The sequence below is a fragment of the Heloderma suspectum genome, chromosome 12 (assembly GCF_057233095.1).
Source record: "Heloderma suspectum isolate Gila_16-S chromosome 12, 16-S_ref, whole genome shotgun sequence".
NCBI lineage: Eukaryota > Metazoa > Chordata > Lepidosauria > Squamata > Helodermatidae > Heloderma > Heloderma suspectum.
Window position 1 is genome coordinate 1622516 of NC_139469.1, and position 17610 is coordinate 1640125.

At 43.8% G+C, this 17610-nt stretch overlaps 1 protein-coding gene across 3 annotated transcripts in view; it reads left to right on the forward strand.

Moving 5' to 3' along the window:
• Nucleotides 1-17610, forward strand: part of ZC3H7A (zinc finger CCCH-type containing 7A) — a 33139-nt gene that overhangs the window by 14351 nt on the left and 1178 nt on the right. The window contains exons 10-23 of one of the 3 annotated variants that reach the window (XR_014785485.1): nt 338-545; nt 1567-1631; nt 1983-2181; nt 3418-3579; nt 4544-4740; nt 6025-6122; nt 7676-7857; nt 9103-9179; nt 12303-12436; nt 13530-13635; nt 14329-14437; nt 15608-15741; nt 16492-16611; nt 16701-16864. Coding sequence is in view for 2 of the 3 variants with exons in the window: in XM_084818086.1 (XP_084674212.1) it covers nt 338-545; nt 1567-1631; nt 1983-2181; nt 3418-3579; nt 4544-4740; nt 6025-6122; nt 7676-7857; nt 9103-9179; nt 12303-12436; nt 13530-13635; nt 14329-14437; nt 15608-15741; nt 16701-16864 (1835 nt within the window). In the remaining variant the exon portion in view is untranslated. The remainder of the gene's footprint in view (nt 1-337; nt 546-1566; nt 1632-1982; nt 2182-3417; nt 3580-4543; nt 4741-6024; nt 6123-7675; nt 7858-9102; nt 9180-12302; nt 12437-13529; nt 13636-14328; nt 14438-15607; nt 15742-16491; nt 16612-16700; nt 16865-17610) is intronic. The other 2 variants (XM_084818086.1, XM_084818088.1) reach the window with 2 other exon arrangements.

The window sequence follows — 17610 nt, forward strand, 5'->3', positions numbered from 1 at the left end:
ACTCAAGTCGGAGCCATTCCCATAGCAAGCTTCCAGAGTCTCCTGCAATAGCAGCTGGCAGATGCTGATCCCTGTGATGAAAGCAATGAGTGCCTAGACTAGCTTCAAAGCTACTTTAATATAGAAAGCTTAAAACAACCACCACCTCTTTTAGATATGTATATGCTGAAAAGGACATTTTACTATTTTTATATTTTATTGTATTTGTGATTATATCTTTGTATTGTATACTGCTTTAGTAAATGCTTTTATTAAGCAGTCCATAAATAAAATAAATAATAAGCAAACAAACAACCACGTCACGAAAGTGAGGGATCAATTCTTTTCCTTTTCCTAGCCAAGCACAGTCGTCCGAGGAACCATCCCAACAGCTACCATTGCTCCCAGCTTACCTTTCTCTGCCCCTTTGCTTGGGACATTGTCAGTCAGAGCTGGATTTGTTCCTGCGGCCTCTTTTTCTGAAATGTATTCCCAGCCCTTGGTTTCTGCCCTGGATAACTTTTGTTCCTCTTTAAGTACTTTCTCAATCAGTGATTCTAAAAGAGGTAAGACCAGTCTTAAATTAAAAACCATAATAGGGGAAGCCTGTGAATCAAAGCAGCGCCTTTTAATAAGCACATTAATAAGGGCAGTGTGCTGGGGAGGGACCCCATCGGACCAGAATCCATCAATTTTAATATAGCAGAAGGCTTTACAGTACTCTTCAACCATAACAACAGTCTTGTGAGATAGGCCGCTGTTGTTGCCATTTTAGATAACGAGCTGAGGTTGAAAGTCAGTGGCCTGCAAGTAAGAGGCCACTTTTCCCCTATATGGAGATTGCTGTTGAACTTCAGAACAGCGTTTCTTAAACTTCTGATGTCTGGAACAGAATCCTTAGAACTTCTCCCATGGGCTGGGAGGAGACCTTTTGAGGGGTGGAGTAACCCTTTGCAAGGTTTCCTCCCTCCTCTAAGGAAAAGGAACACTCACAGTAAGTCCTGTCTTCTGTTCCTTTCCCCTCCCCACCCGACCACACCCCACCCCAGATTACTTTTGGAGGTACGTTTCTTTATTGGACTTAAAAGGGGCATGTGCATTTCTCATTTAAATCCCAGAACAAGGGCTAGGCATCTTACTTGCAACTGCAGGAGAGCCCAGCTAATATCTCCTCCTGGTGTCTTCCATCCCCTATACCTTACCTGAGCTGGGGGCTGGGGAACCACTGTGTTTTCTGAGTGGCGGTGATCCTTTCTTATGGTCTGTTGCAGCATATACTGCATCAAATCCTGCAGCATACTTACTCCTCTCTAGAAACTGTTACTGTCTATATTTTGGGGGATCATCCTCGCTCCCAGCAGCTGAAATGGTGCGTGCATCCATCATGGTCACCTAATTCTTGAAGGCATAGTTCACTGCCCCCTTGCGGCATTCAGGTTTGCCAAATCTCTGTGCCAGATGCTGGGTGGTGGTGTTCCTGAAAAGATGAAGTGTGTCTTGCTCATATGAGGAAAGGCATTGCCCCCTTACTCTGCCTGTGTGTGGAATGTGTACTGAACTAACTTGTGGTGTTCTTAATCCCAATAGATATATCCAGTTCTATTTCGAGAGATGTCACCTCAGCATTAAACAGTAATTCTCCTCTTCGACTTGTAAGTACCTGTGCAAACTTTCCTTTTGAATTTTAGGTTTGTTTGTTCTCCTTTTAAAATGGTTCAGGGTTTTGATTCGGAACATAATCTCAAAATATATTTTAAAATGGGCTAGGGCCATGGAGACCCAGGTTCAAATCCCCACTTGGCCTTGAAGCTTGCTGGATGGTCTTGGGGCAGCCACTGTCTCTCAGTCTGACCTACCTCGCCAGGTTGTTGTGATGATAAAATGGGGTGCGGACAACCACATACACTGTCCTGATCTCCTTGGAGGAAGGGCAGGATAAAAATGTAATGAACAAAAATAATGAGATGATCAGTTGTCAGAAACAGCTTTCTTTCTTCCAACAGATGAATGGGCCTACAAGTTTGTTTGGGTCTGAGAACTACATGGGGATTTCAAGTCCAGCTCGAAATGACTATTCTAGCGTGTTTGGCAGTGGGCCTGCTAATGTGCCCATGTCAACGGCATCTCCCTTAGTTACAAGAAATCCCCTGGAAGGCACACATAAGCTAAGGCAGGCTTGCCAGTCGTGCTTTATCAGAAAGGGTAAGGAGCGAGGGATGCGTGGTGGGAAAACTTGGGATTTGACTTGGGAGGTAGAAGCTGAAATGACAGCAGCTCTGAGCTGTGTTCCATTCTGATGCCCTTCTGCCTGCCTCTCTTGAATAGAGAGGGATCAAGATAATTGGCAAGTAGCGAAGGTGCTGCAACAGTTCCTGCTGCCTTTCTTCTTTTTAGCTTGTCCTTTTATTGCTCATTTGGTTCACAAAAGCATCCTTAAAGTACAGGCTGAGTGGGTGAGAGAATGTACCCACCTTTGTTCACTAGAGACTCTGAAAAAAGTCTCCTTCACTTTGACTTATTTCGGTCATGGTGAATTAAATTATATTTATTATATTATCTGCCTTCCACATAAATAACCTAACTTTGGTTTAAATGAGTTAAGTTAATCCATGTCAGTCTTAGAACCAGTTTGGAAAAAGCCTTGGTCAGCCAAACATTTATAACGTGCTGCTGGTGCCTAAGAACTTTGCCCCCTCTGCCCGTTGTGAACCACTGGCCTGCATGTGTGTTTATAAACATGTTACAAACAATAAAGCTTGATTTGGTGCCAAGCAAATGGCTGCAGGTTCTGAGATCAGCTTCTAAAGACTGACCTGACCAGACGTATTCCTGGAACAACTTCTGATTTTTCAACCCAGCTCATTCTATTTTAGATCATCACATCTAACACTAGAATGTATTGCATACCCTTTTGGGGGTTGATGGAAGCTTGCAAGTTGCTTTCCATTTAAAATGACTCCTATTTCACAGAGATTGCTTGGATGTAATTCTATATTATGGACTGGTGCTATGTGAATGGGCAACCAAGAAACGCCCAGGTTCAGCAGTTGCCTCCATCCTTTCCTGTGGGTTGAAGCAAGTCAATGTTTACTGGTTGCAAATGATGGTTTGCCTTGAACCAGGAAAGGAGGGAGAGAATTACAGAGCTTAAGGGGAGGAGGGAGGGTATAACCCTGAGTCTCTTTGGCTCCTCATTCATATAGCACGAGATCATGGTATGGCATTACATCTGAGACACTCCATATTTTCAGGGTGATACGGACAACTGGAAAAATCAATATTGTATTATTGCAAACTTTTATCATTGAGTAGCGGTTAAAGGCTTAGCTTGGCTAAGGTTGAGCATCTGCCTATTTGCCTTTAGAATACAGTTCTGCAGTTGATGGCAGACTGGGGAAGATAAAGCCGGCTTTTTAACCTCCTCCCAATTTCTTACAGATCCAAAGTTATTGGATTATACGTACCATCCCAATCTAGAGCACATGTGTAAGAAGGATATCCTAATAGGTAGAATAAAGAACTCTGAAGATAAATCATGGAAAAAAATAAGGCCGAGGCCAACAAAAACACAGTATGTGGGACCATATTATATATGTAAAGGTAAGGATTTTAACTCTGGTTCATGCTTTAATAGCCCATTATTTTCTCAAGACTCAGGGTGGGTAGCCCTGCTTCCTTCTTCGTTTTTGCAGCTACCTCTGCGAAGCGGTGTGGTAGTCCCATTTCTAAGGTGGGGAACTGAGCGGAGAGCTAGCAGATTGTCTAGAGGCACTCTGATTTGGTACACGCATCATGTTAATCTCTCGGGTTAGCTAAAAGAAAAGAGGTTTGCTTTTAAGCCTGTGTATGTGTGTGGGAACATGTCTGATCAGGTGATGGTGGGAGGTCTGGAGCAACATCCAGCCACTTGGTGAGGAGAACTTTACCCCATTCCTGAAGTTGATAGAAAATGGGCAGGCGTGGGGCCCTAGGGCAGATGCAGGGAATGCAGAAACGAATTCCCCTCCTTTTCCCCATCCGGCAGTGGTGTTGCAGAGCCAGGGCTCGCAGGATGCAGCGCCGCCCCTTATTTATTAGCAGGGACGCGGACATCACGTGCCACCTCTCTCAGACCTCCCTGTCGCTTTGGAGCTTAGCCACAATCTTCACACTAGCTGGGGAGAAATTAATTTTCCCAGCAACATACATCATTCCTTTTGTAATGCGAAGTATTTTGGGGTGGCCTGGACTGGAATGGGCAATGGTGACGCATTCGCTTTACCGAAGGCTTGCTGCTGGTGGAGATGAAAACTGCTAGAACTGGTGTGTTGGAATGGATCAACACAGTTGCCTGAATTTTTGGACTCTCCTTGGGGTTGTGCCTATGTCATGACAAGCATATGCATGTCAAAATTTACCACTACACCATTGCTGTTCGGCGGCCCCAAACACACATACTCATACAGACTGAAGCAAAGGCTGTACAGCCATGAGCAGGGAAAAGAGAAAGGGTCTGTGTCGCGTAAAGGCTTTTCCTAATTCACTTTTTAACGTGTTACCACCCCACCCCCCGCCCCCGTTCTAGATGTTGCTGCTGGAGAAGAGTGTAGATATTCTGGCCACTGTACCTTTGCATATTGCCAAGAGGAAATTGATGTGTGGACATTGGAGCGCAAAGGGGCCTTCAGTCGCGAAGCGCTCTTTGAAGGCAATGGAGAGATCAGCTTGACTGTGTCCCGACTCCTTCAAGAGCATCACGGACTGTTCATGTTTCTTTGCGAGGTGTTTATCTAAGACTTTCTTTGTTAAGCAGAACAAGAGCAGAATGGTGTAGAGCAGTTAAAAGCAGCTACTTGAGCAGCTCCGCTAGGTGAACTTCCTGAAATAACTAGATTGCAGGGTGGGGAGGGATGTCCTGGCTTAGACAGCATTTCACTTCTTTCAGTAGTTAGTTTCTCATTTGGATTTGTACACCATGTTGCAGTTCATCCTTACCTCCAAAGCAGCGTGCTCCTGCCATGGCTCCAGGCCACCTGGGACTGACTGCTTTCAGATCTCTAATGGTCCTGCTCAGGCCTTGCAAGAAAGGAGGGGCATTTCAAGAGTGGGAAAGGGGGGAAGGACACCTTTTTCTTTTCCTTCCCCCAGTGCCTCCTGCTGCTGTGCTATATAGCAATAGTGGGCTGCCAGCCCCAAACCTGAGTATCATATAGCTATATAGAGGGTGAACACATCTCCCTTTCCAGGACTGCTGTTATCCTCTGAGGGGCTTGAGCTGGCCACTTTCTCCTCTTCCCCTGTCCTCCATTTTCTGTCTTTGCTTTGTTTTCAACTGACACACAAACATTTTGAGTTTCAGCTGATCACAACCATACACTTCACTGATAGACTCCATTGACAGGCTGATGGACAACTGCGTTGTGTTTATACCCTTTAAAACTCTCTGTATAGGCTCAAACACCATCAGCATTCTGTAAGTTTATAGAATTTTGTGAGGTTTTTTTTTAAGGGTTTTTTTTCCATTTACAAACTTCTGCATACCCAGGGGAGTCCCCAGAGTATGTAGAAACCCCCACCGTATCTTTAAGTGATTCTGTTTCAGAATGATAGGCACTCAGCTCTCTGAGTTCACTATTAAAGTTGGACTTGCAGTGAAACGCCTCGTATCCTCACTTCCATGCTGGATAAGCCCGTTCAGGGTGCCAGTCCGTGCCCTCAGGGATGCTGCAGGAGCTCAAGCAGGCCAACTCTTGTTCCTTCCCTTTTTCATTTTTCTTTTCCAACTGACACTCAACATTCTGTGCTTCCTGAGCATGCCTAATCCTCATTGGGCTGTGTTGTGCCTCCTTAAGTTGTGTGTGTTTTTTTTAAGGAAAGAATTGTAATCCTGCAAGCCTTGGGGGGCTACCCCAAGGTTGTTCAGACTCCGTTTTCTTTCTCAGTGGCCCCCTTTTGGCTCCAGTCTTGTTGGTACTCACAACTTGGGTTTATTCTTAGAGGGAGGGATGATAACAAACTAGGATGAATTCTTTTCCTATTCTAAAGTGCTTTCGTTTTGTATTTCAGAAATGTTTTGAGCATAAACCCAGAATAATAAGCAAAAGGAATAAGGATAACTCATCTTCCTGTTCTCACCCTGCTATGCATGATTTTGAAGATAACAAGTATGTTCAAAAATCTCTTGTCTGTCATGGATTTTAGAGATTTCTTGATATATAAAGTGTGTATGTGTGTTCTAGTTCTCATTAACTATTAAATAAACTGTGTGTCTTCCTCCTTTCACAACTAGTTTGTTTTAGCTATAGTGACAGCACAAGTGTGAAGATGTATGAATGAACCTTTTCAGCATTTATGTGAAGTGGCCAATGAGGAACATGGGTCTAATTCAGTAGCCATTATGGTCTCACTGCATTTCCTTATCTAGGAATATCACAACATGGGGCTGTTTATAAACATCTGTTCTTGTGTGTCAAGTTTGATTATTTTTCTAGCTGTTTAATTCTGTCAGCCTCAGACCTGGTTCGCATGTAACGGCTAACGATGGGTTGTTTTAACTCATTGTTAGTTGTGGCCATGTGGTAGAGAGTACATTGCGTCCTGCATGCTTGTTGCTTCTGCTTTCCTAAACAACCCAGGACTGCCAAACCATGGCTTAACTCTGGGTTATTTAACCCCTAAACAACCCAGAATTTCCTGGTTCGGGGGTAACTGTAACAACCCAGGAATGAGACATTCCTGTGTTGCTTAGGAACAAAATGAATAAGGTTTCAGTGTTTGTCTTGTGGCTGGCTTTCTAACATTTGGGAGACATTTGAAGTTTCATTAGGCTCAGTGGGAGTAAGGCTGAGTTTTGTACATGCTACTGCTGGATTGTAGTTTTTGGAGGTAGTGGGGCTGTTTAGCAGACATGCAACACATTTTAGGTGTGTCCACCCCCACCCAAAAAATCAGGAGAGCCAGGAGGTGGACATGTGGAGAGGAACCATAGCTCAGTAGCAAAGTTTCTGCTTTGCATTCAGAAGATCCCAGGTTCAACCCCTTACATCACAGTGAAAATAAAGGGTCAGGTGGCAGGTGATGGGAGAGACTCTTCCTGAGACCCTGGAGAGCTGTTAGGGCCAGCAGAGTAGGCAGCACTGGGCTGGATGGACAAAATGGTGTGACCTGATATAACGCAGCTTCCCATTTTCCTGTATCAAATGAAGTTAATAGGTGTATTTTAAAGCTGGATTGGTGTAGTGGCTAAGACTGAGCTACAAATCAGGAAGTCCTCAGTTGGAATCTTCCCCTCCCTAAGACTCACCAGGTGGCTTTAGGCAAGCCATTAGCTGCTCAGTCTCCCCCCCCCCCCCAATCTCTGCAATAGACAACTGCTCTGTTGGTTGCTTTAAACTGTGTGTTGTGTGTGTGTAAAGTAGTTTAAAACTGATTCTTGTTGAAATCAACAAGATTTAAACGTTTCATTTATAACTGATTATGTGAGATTCAGTTTGGATAAGGCGATAGGTTTGAGGGAACAGTGGTGGAATAAAGGGTTTTAACTCTTAAAATAGCAGAATGCTGACAACAGTCTTCTGCTATTTTAAAGGGGAGTATTGTAAAGCTATTTCTGCTGATCATGGCTTATAGTCATTGTTTGCTTAAGCACAAACATTTGAAGCAACTTTTCAAAGACTTTCCTTGACTCACATTTGACCTTTTAAAACAAAACAAATAGGTGCCTTGTCCACATTTTGCGAGAAACGACGGTGAAGTATTCCAAGATTCGACCTTTTCATCCTCAGTGTCAGCTAGATCTGTGCAGGCATGAAGTTCGCTATGGCTGTTCACGGGATGATGAGTGTTTCTATGCTCACAGTCTTGTAGAGCTCCAAGTGTGGATGATGCAGAATAAGACAGGTAAAATTTTGTGCAAGAACGGGTGAAGCAGTACTACAAAAATGCCTCTGTGCATGGGTGGGGAGTGCATTTTTCCATCACAGAATGCTCACAGCCTGACTTAAACCCTGTGAAACTAGGGAGAGAGGCCTTCCAACTCAGACCCCCAGGTGCTGTGAAATATGTCACACCTTCATAATAGTGAAAATGGTCATCTGTATCCCTGAAGGGTGCAATCTTATGGATGTTTAGAAAGAAAATAATGTCCTACAATGACTGCTGGGGCATGCTGGGTGTTGTAGGACCTTTTTCTGTCTAAACACACATAGGAATGTGCCCTAAGTGTATGCTTGTGAAACACAATTGCTCTTTAACAAGTAAAATGTGAGATAGAAACCTTGCCCCGTATTTTTAGTGGTTTTGCTTTTGGTGTTTCTGGGCTGCAATCCTATGTACCTGGGAATAAGCCTCATTGGAATTTACTTCTGAGTAAATATGCCTAGGATTGTTCTGTGCATCTAGTTTGGCAAGATCTTCATGCTTCTTAAAATTTATTTTTTCAAATGTTGTCAATCTCCAATATTGAAATGATCACGAAACGACAATCTTGGAGGGCTCATTAGTGTTTGTGCAAAGGTAGATTCCAAATAGCTTCCAAATCCCGGGAAGTACTAGTTCCCCTCTACTCAGCACTGGTTAGGCCTCATCTGGAGTACTGTGTCCAGTTCTGGGCACCACACTTTAAGAAGGATGCAGACAAACTGGAGAGGGTTCAGAGGAGGGCAACAAAGATGATCAGGGGACTGGAAACAAAGCCCTATGAGGAGAGACTGAAAGAACTGGGCCTGTTTAGTCTTGAGAAGAGAAGACTGAGGGGAGATATGACAGCGCTCTTCAAGGACTTGAAAGGTTGTCACAGAGAAGAAGGCCAGGATCTCTTCTTGATCATCCCAGAGTGCAGGACACGGAATAATGGGCTCAAGTGACAGGAAGCCAGATTCCGGCTGAACATCGGGAAAAACGTCCTGACTGTAAGAGCAATACGACAATGGAACCAATGACTTAGGGAGGTGGTGGGCTCTCCCACACTGGAGGCCTTCAAGACGAGGCTGGACAGCCATTTGTCAGGGATGCTCTGACTTGGATTCCTGCATTGAGCAGGGGGTTGGACTCGATGGCCTTGTAGGCCCCTTCCAACCCTACTATTCTATGATTCTATGTAAGCAATATAACAATTGCCTAAGACGCATGTCTCCCTCACCGCAGGTATTTCTCATGAGGCTATTGTTCAAGAATCAAAAAAATATTGGCAGAATATGGAGTCTAATGCACATGGAGCACAGGTATTTTTCTCAGATTGCCTCATGAAGCAACCAGCATACTGGCGCACAAAGAAACGAGAGATTGTAGCTCAGTGGTTCTGTGTTGCATGCAGAAAGTCTCGGGTTCAATCCCCGGCATCTCTGATTCCTCAAAAAAGGCATCAGGAGAGCTACTGCCAGTTGGAGTAGACAGAATTGGGCTTAGATGGACAAATTATATCTCCTAATATTTGACAGCTTCCTTTGCAAAACTGTTGACTAGTAGCTGCATTGTCGCCCAACCCGTTCATCTCCAGAGTCCTTCAGCAGAGGGAAAGAGGATGGTTTCGAAGATGATCTGAGACACCAAGTACTAACTGCTGCTACCCTTTGTGCAGCTCACTTTGCCCACCAAACAGTGTTTCTGGGCTGTGGAACTTCTTTTCTACTATTAACAAACATGCACTGGAGTTTAGAGCCCATGCTAGGACAACTAGCATGGACTCTAAAGAACAGTTGAAGTTCTTTAGAACAGAAAGAACAGTGGTTAAAGAACAGAAAGCAGAGAGTAGGAACAAATGGTAAATTGTCCCAATGGAGGGAAGTAAATAATGGGGTCCCACAGGTATCTGTATTGGGACCAATGCTTTTCAACCTGTTCATAAATGATCTGGAATTAGGAGTGAGCAGTGAAGTGGCCAAGTTTGCCGATGACACCAAATTGTTTAGGGTGGTTAAAACAAAAAGATTGTGAAGAGCTCCTAAAGGATATCTCCAAACTGGGAGAATGGGCATCTAAATGGCAAATGCAGTTCACGCACGTTGGGGCAAAAACACCCAACTTCAAGTATAGCCTGATGGGATCTGAGCTAGTGGTGATCGACCAGGAAAGAGATCTTGGGGTTGTGGTGGACAGCTCAATGAAGATGTAAACCCAGTGTATGGCCACTGTAAAAAAGGCAATCTCCATGTTACGCATAATTAGAAAAGGAATTGAGAATAAAACTTTAATTTCATACTGCCCCTGTACAAATCTACAGAGCAACCACACACTTGGAATACTGTGTACAGTTCTGGTCACCACACCTAAAACAATATATTGTAGAGCTGGAAAAAGTACAGAAAAGGGCAACTAAAATTATCAAGGGGCTGGAACAACTCCCCTATGAGAGAAGGTTACAACAGCTGGGATTGTTTAGCTTGGAAAAAAGGAGGGTCAGGGGAGACATGATAGAGGTCTACAAAAGTGTGCACGGTGTGGAGGATGTGGATAGGGAGACATTTTTCTTCCTCTCTCAAAATACTAGAACCCAGGGTCATCCCATGAAGCTGATTGGTGGGAGGTTCAGGGCAGATCAAAGGAAGGACTTCTTCACACAGTGCATAATTAAACTATGGAATTTGCTACCACAGGATGCAGTGATGGCCACCAGTTTGGATGGCTTTAAAAGGGCGCTGGACAAATTCCTGGGGGAAAAGGCTATCAGTGGCTACTAGTCTTGATGGCTATGTGCTACCTCCAGTACCAGAGGCAGTGAGCCTAAGTACACCAGGTGCTGGGGAACATGGGTGAGGGGTTGCTGTTGTGCTCATGCTCTGCCTTGGGTTCTCGGTTGACAGCTGGTCGGCCAGTGTGTGACCAGACTGCTGGACTAGTTGAGCCCTGGATCTGATCCAACACTGCTCTTATGTTCTTAACTGATGCTCTTCCCCATACATCTATTGGGCCTCTACTAGAAGGCCACAGGTGAACTGGCACTGTTTCTGGAGAGCTACAGTGAGGTAATCTGTATCTGAATCCTTGCTTGGGCCCTAAGACTCCCCCCCCCCCCCCCGCTCAATTCTAAACTTGCAAGATTTCCATGTCTTGTGCAAAGGTGGATAGTGTTTGAAAGAGAAAATAGAGATGCAGCTTTTTGGAAGCAGCAAATTTTGACCTTCAGGCTTGTAACTTCCTATGCCTCAGTTTGTGGAAGGCTGCAGCATGGCAGGATCGTTTTTAAATGGATGCTTTCAGTTACCGCTTAGGTGATCAATGGGGTTTATTAGATTTTGACTGTGGACTTCTATGGTACATTGCTAGCCATGTTTGAAACTCCTTTAGTTTCAAGAGTGGCTAGCAATGCTTCATGGGAAGCTGCTGCTCAAGAAGTATCAGTCCAAAGGGCTCTTGAGCGTTCAGAACTCGCAGTGCTGTACTTTGGAGCCTTGTTGTATAATTAGTTATGTTTGGAGGTAAAAAAGAATTTACATCAGCAACTTTAAAGAAAGTGATCAGAGATTTGCCCCACTAAGATCAAAATATGTCACTTTACATATACACTGAATGACCTGGTTCGGGCGACACAGCGTGGCTCATTGTAAGTTAATTAATCCATGATGAGCCATGGTGCCCACAGGCACCACTTTGCATATCCAGCCCCTGCTCCAGCATTGTCATGTCATGCAAATCCGGTGAGTGTGAATTATGCAAGGGTTAAATAAGCCTTGCATAACCCACGTTCACTGGGTTTGCATGACATGACAACCCGAGTGGGGCTAGGATATGCAAAGTGGCAGCCGCACGTGCTGCAGCCTCACCATGGGTTAAGTAATTCATGATGGACTGTTGTGTCGTGCAGACATGTGGACAGTATTATATAGCTATCTATTTTTATTTACATGAAACCTTTCTATGCTGCTTCTATTTAAAAAAAACTCAAAGCAGCTCATAAGAAATAGACAGTAGCAATGTATCATAAAAACAGCAAGCAGAGAGTGATAAAAGGAACTAAAATGAATAAAAATAATTTTGAGATATTAAAACAGGAAAATCAATAAACAAGTAAAGCAGCAAAAAATCAACTGCCAAAAGCCTCAGAATAAAAAGATCTTAAAGACCTGTTGCTGAAATGATAAGGGCGTCAGTATCGTCTGCTAGGGGGAGCATTCCATAAATGGGGTGCCCCACTGAAAAAGCCATCTCCCCAGTGCCGCACACCAAATCTCATCTCTCCTGCTGTAGGGATTTGGAGAAGAACCTCTGAAGTAGATCTTAAGTTCAGGCAGGTTCATATGGGAGAAGGCAGCCCTTTACATTTATCTCCTTTCTTCATGGATACTTATGGTGTGTGGAACTACTTTTGCAAACCTAAACTGTCTTGTCCTTTTGTTTCATTTTTCAAGATTCTTAGCAACCAAGTGAAGCATGGATCTCTGAATTTGAAAATGAAGTTTGTTTGCGCTCAGTGTTGGAGAAATGGCCAAGTTAGTGAGCCAGACAGAAACAAGAAATACTGTAGTGCAAAAGCAAGGCACCCGTAAGTTATATGGCTCTCTTCTGCCTCTCAAAGATGCTGTGTTTGGATGCTTGTTGGAATGCCCTTGGGTGTTTGCCTGCAAGGGTTGGGAAGGGTGCCACGTGGGGCCTCAGGAAATGTTTTGGCTTGTTACAAAACATTACAATAAAGCCCTCTTAGCCAGACAAGAATCTTCCAGAGACCTGCTAGCCTGAAGTGTTGCTAACCCTAAAGTACAGAGTAACATCAGCTGTAGCATCTGCTCTGAAAGTACAACAAATGTAGGGTTCTTATTTGCCTTCTGGTCCTTTAGGGCCAATAACTGCAGCTATGACATAAGAAGAAAAGCCATTTGTACAAGTGGCACATAAATTGCCCAACTCCTCTCTCAAACACCAGTCTGTTTCAAGAATCTTCCTTTGCCAGGGATCAGTAGTCTTATTAAGTGTCTCGGTTTCTCGTTCAGGTGGTGCTCTTTCTCTCCACTTTAACTGAATCCATTTTTCACTATGTTTTCTTGGCTGCTTCCTGACTCAGAGTGGGTTAGCAACTCTGGAACATAGGAGGCTACCTTATACCAGATCAGACTACTTGGCAATCAGGCTATTTGCCCTGTATCGTGTAGAACTCTGACTGGCAGCAGCAAGAGCTTTTTAAATGTGGGACCTTCGGGATACAAACCGGGGCTCCCTCACTAAGTTATGGTTCCTTCCCTATTCTTCAAAGTGTTTCTTCAAACAAGTCTTGTATGGAAGTTAAATGCTAATTGTGTGATAGTGCCAGTGGTTTTTTTCTTTTTCTTTTTTGGAACAAATTGGCATTGCATCACATATTCAGTGTTTTCTCTACAGCCATGAGCTTAGAAATGTCCTTTAGCATCTTGACAAAGACTTTGTTTTTGCATGGCAAAGGATGCCTTGAGACAGTTTGACTCCATTGGCATGTTGTAAGGTATTCCCACTCTCCTGGTTTGTGTAATGCTTGATGAAAACCATTAAGGGATGTATTACAGGGATTGCTTGCATCATTATTAGTGTGAGCTTCCTTCTGACACAGCCATGATGTGCTGTCATGCTGAAACAATTATTTCTCTGAGTGATGCTGTCCTTTTCAGGTGGACCAAGGATCGCCGAGTGATGCTGGTAATGTCAAATGAGCGCAAGAAATGGAATACAATTCGCCCCCTTCCCACAAAGAAGCAAGTGCCTTTGCAATTTGATGTGAGCATATCTTTAAAATCAGGGTTTGCTTTTGTGTGTGTGTTCCAAATTTGATTCTAGTATTTACCATTGAGGACAGACAACATAGCAGTGAGTTTATTTCTACCCAACTTATGGGAAGACTTGAAGTTGTAAAGCATTTTAACATAAAATTACAATTGCGAGCATTAAAAAAATGGCTGGGCTTGGAAAGCGTACCAGTAATTCGCTCTCTAGAGAAATGGAAATTGTTACATTTTCACGCTGTCTTTCCTCTAATGGGCTGAGGCTTAGGTACAAGGGGGCAGGAATCCCAGCTTCACAACAACCCTGTGAGGCAGGTTAAGCTGAGTGGCTGTCCCCAAGTCATCCCAGTGAACTTCATGGCTGAGTGGGCAGCGGACCCCAGGTCTTCCCAGAGTCAAACACTCTTAACCACTGCATCACACTGGCTGTCACCAGACTGGACTGGTAGAATGCAGACATGACTAGAAGTCAAGATAGCTGTGCATTAGATGTTGGGCTGATCCTCTAAAATCAGTAAAAGGGTTGGGCACAATCCACCAAACACAAGTGCCATGTATCCTTCTCTAGCTTACCCAGTATGAATCTTCTACAACTTGTTCTACTGCTGTAAGAGAGAGTTAGCCTTCAAGGTACTCCTCGTTAGAATGCAGCTTATCTGACTTGAATATATTTCTCTTCCTTATCTAGTTGTGCAATCATATTGCATCGGGCAAGAAATGTCAGTATGTAGGGAACTGCTCCTTTGCTCACAGTCATGAAGAGCGAGAAATGTGGACTTATATGAAGGAGAATGGCAGTAAGTAAGCTAAAATGATGCATAAAAACATACTGTAAATCTGTTGGCATTCTGACCTCTTTTACCTCTTCTCCATCTATATTTTGTGGAGTATTTTTCAAGTCCTAATTTAGTGCCAAGGAAATCCAGTTTCTTTGCCCTGATTTAGGTTATTCTTATCTTCTTAAAACTTGGTGTTGTGGGTTTGGAGCAGGTTATTGGAGCAAAAGAACAGAGGGTAAGGACATGCCCTTGAAATATGTGATCTGCTAATTCATCTGAGTGGGACTGCACTAGACTTCTACATAGTTATGACATCCTGCAGTCCTGATGTGGATCCTGCGCAGAATGTCTTCTCCTTGACTACCTGTGCAAAGTTTCTCTGGTTTCCAGCCTTTGGTACATTCAGGCACACTTTTATACCAGTGAGGACAATAATATTTTTTAAGGGTAGAGAAAGCTGTGATTCTCATGTTGTTGCAGTTTCTCATTGCATAAACTCAAAGCTTTTTCATGATATATAGAGATTACATCTTCTGTGTTAGTTTGTGTTTGACTAAGCAAGTAGCAGAATCAGTTAAATCCTGCACAGATGGCATTGTTTGGATTTCAAAGACCAGGTCTTTCTTGTGTCTTAAAACGCTTATAGAAAGTTCTTTTTTGCATTGGTTTAGTTCACTTGGGCATAAAATTAAACTCATCTGCATATGAATGGGCTATTCTGTGCCTAACAAAACTCTGGTGTAAGCTGTGGTTGATGACAATAAAAGGGGGTGGGATAGTATAGGGCAGCTGGCAGGGTACACAGGTACCAGTGCCTTCCATTCCAAGACAACCATGCTATGCATTCCCCATTCTTTCCTCCTGCGACGGCAGAGGATGAGATGGCTAGATAGCATCACCGATGCAATGAATATGAACTTGAGCACACTCCGGGAGAGAGCGCAGGACAGGAAGGCCTGGCGTGCTATGGTCCATGGGGTCACGAAGAGTCGGACATGACTGAACAACAACAACACTGCCCTGAAGATGATTGATAATGCTATGTTTGCATGCCCAGAAGTACATTGCAGTAATAAACATCCTTGACCTTGTTCTTTTAGTGATACCATTATTTATTTATAAGCTAATATCTGCCTATTCCATTTACTTGCTCATACCTTAGTTGCTTGAGTTTCTGTTCTCACTTAGTTCAAGACATGGAGCAGCTGTATGAAATGTGGCTGAAGAGCCAAAAGCCAGAAAAGGGGGAGGAACCAGCTGTTCAAGCAAACAAGGAAAATGGGAAGCAAATTCACATGCCAACAGATTATGCTGAAGTTACAGTAAGTCATGAAGTTCCAGCTGTTATCTTGGCCTCTGGCACCTTTCTAGAAAATGGAAGTAACAGAATGGGTAAAAATGAGCACTCTCCGATTAGGGCAGAGGTCTAAAATACCATCTTAAAATACAGGGCCTGTATTTTAAGATGATGGGTGCAGCCAAGGCTGCCCAGGACCTGCTCCTGCAGATGCCCCAATGAAATGAATGGGAGTCATACCAAGAGCACAGCTTTGCCAATGTCCAGGTCCTCTTGTGAACTTCTGTGCAGGGTCCACCGATAGCAGGCTGTGCTCTGTTTTCGTAGCACCATCATGGCTTCTCCTCTAACTTCCATTGTTCTGTTGAGTTTAACTAATTGACATAGCATAGTCCAGTTGAGCCTATTGACTTCTGTGGACTCTTTTGTTTCCATTAAAAAAAAAAAAAGTCCAGCAAAATAAGATACCTTCGCTACCAACACTGTTGCTGAAGTGTGCAATTCTTTGATCAAGCTCCTGTTAAAATCCGGACAGAGGCATAGGGAGTTTCCAGTGCAGACTGTGGAAGAGTCTTCAGTTATGAACTTGAGATGTCAAAGGCATATTAGTGATGATTTCTGATCTGGCCCATAACGGATTTAATTTGGTATTGAGGAGATCATCCCCACCCCATCACAGGTGTTGGTGCCAAATTTAAACATGTGTTGCCGTGCTTGTTCAGATAATATGCTCCTCTTCCCCCCCTCCACCCCAATCTCCCACCCTTTCCATCAGTATCACCTTGACTGGGGCTAGCAGAGAATAGAACTAAGAAGCGCTCAATGGGACAATCCCTGTTTCTTTGCTGCCGCCGTCACCAACTCACTTCCAAACTTCTGAGTCAGGCTCAGAGAGGTCTGCATAAATTATTCAAATTAACCAGATTTGCATATAATGGCATGTCCTTCTGCAACGGCTAATCAATGTTTGTTTGTGTGAACCAGGTGGACTTCCATTGCTGGATGTGTGGGAAGAACTGTAACAGTGAGAAGCAATGGCAAGGCCACATCTCCTCAGAAAAGCATAAGGAGAAAGTATTCCATACAGAAGATGACCAGAACCGCTGGCAGCATCGTTTTCCAACTGGCTGTTTCAGCATTTGTGATAGGTAGGTGTACTTTGACACCTTGATAAGTTTATCTGGCCAGCAAAGAGCCAGCTTCAAGTTGAGATTCCTGTAGATCAGGAATGGGCAACTTGTGGCTCTCCAGATGTTTTGGCCTACAACTCCCACCAAGCTTAGCCAGCATAGCCAATAGTGAGGTGGCCTCAAGCTCCCCACTCCTGCTATAGATACAACTTCCACTTTTCAGCACAGCAGATGAATAATGGGAACTCCATTTTGTTGCACGCTGTCTAAACATCTTCCCCACAGCCTTGTGGGGTCTCATTTCTGATCATTATATTTTGCACCTCAGAGGGTAGTTCTCCCCTCTTTATCACTGCAGTTGGCATATGGGATGTGGCTGAGCATGTGTCAGGAGCCCTTGTTGGACATTGCTTATGGAGATGAGTGACACCTCCTCCAGCTTGCTCTGTCATCTTGTGACCTTTAAAAACATAGTATTATGCTTTAATACTTCAAAAGCTGAGCACATCCCCTTCAGTAATTGCAGTTTTCAAGAACTCACGTAGCCTTAGGAAAGCCGGAACCAAACCTTTTCCCTGCACAAGGGTCAGTTTGTGTACTACTAGCAATATTTTGTCTGTTTATTACCTTTCTGGTATCTCTTAGGCTGTCTGCTTTTGTGCTGTCCATTTTCAGCAGTGGGGCAGAACAGAAGTTGTATGTATACTGGAAGCAGAGTTTCTCAGGAATCCACACCCATCCACCCCTTTCAGTTACATCTTTGT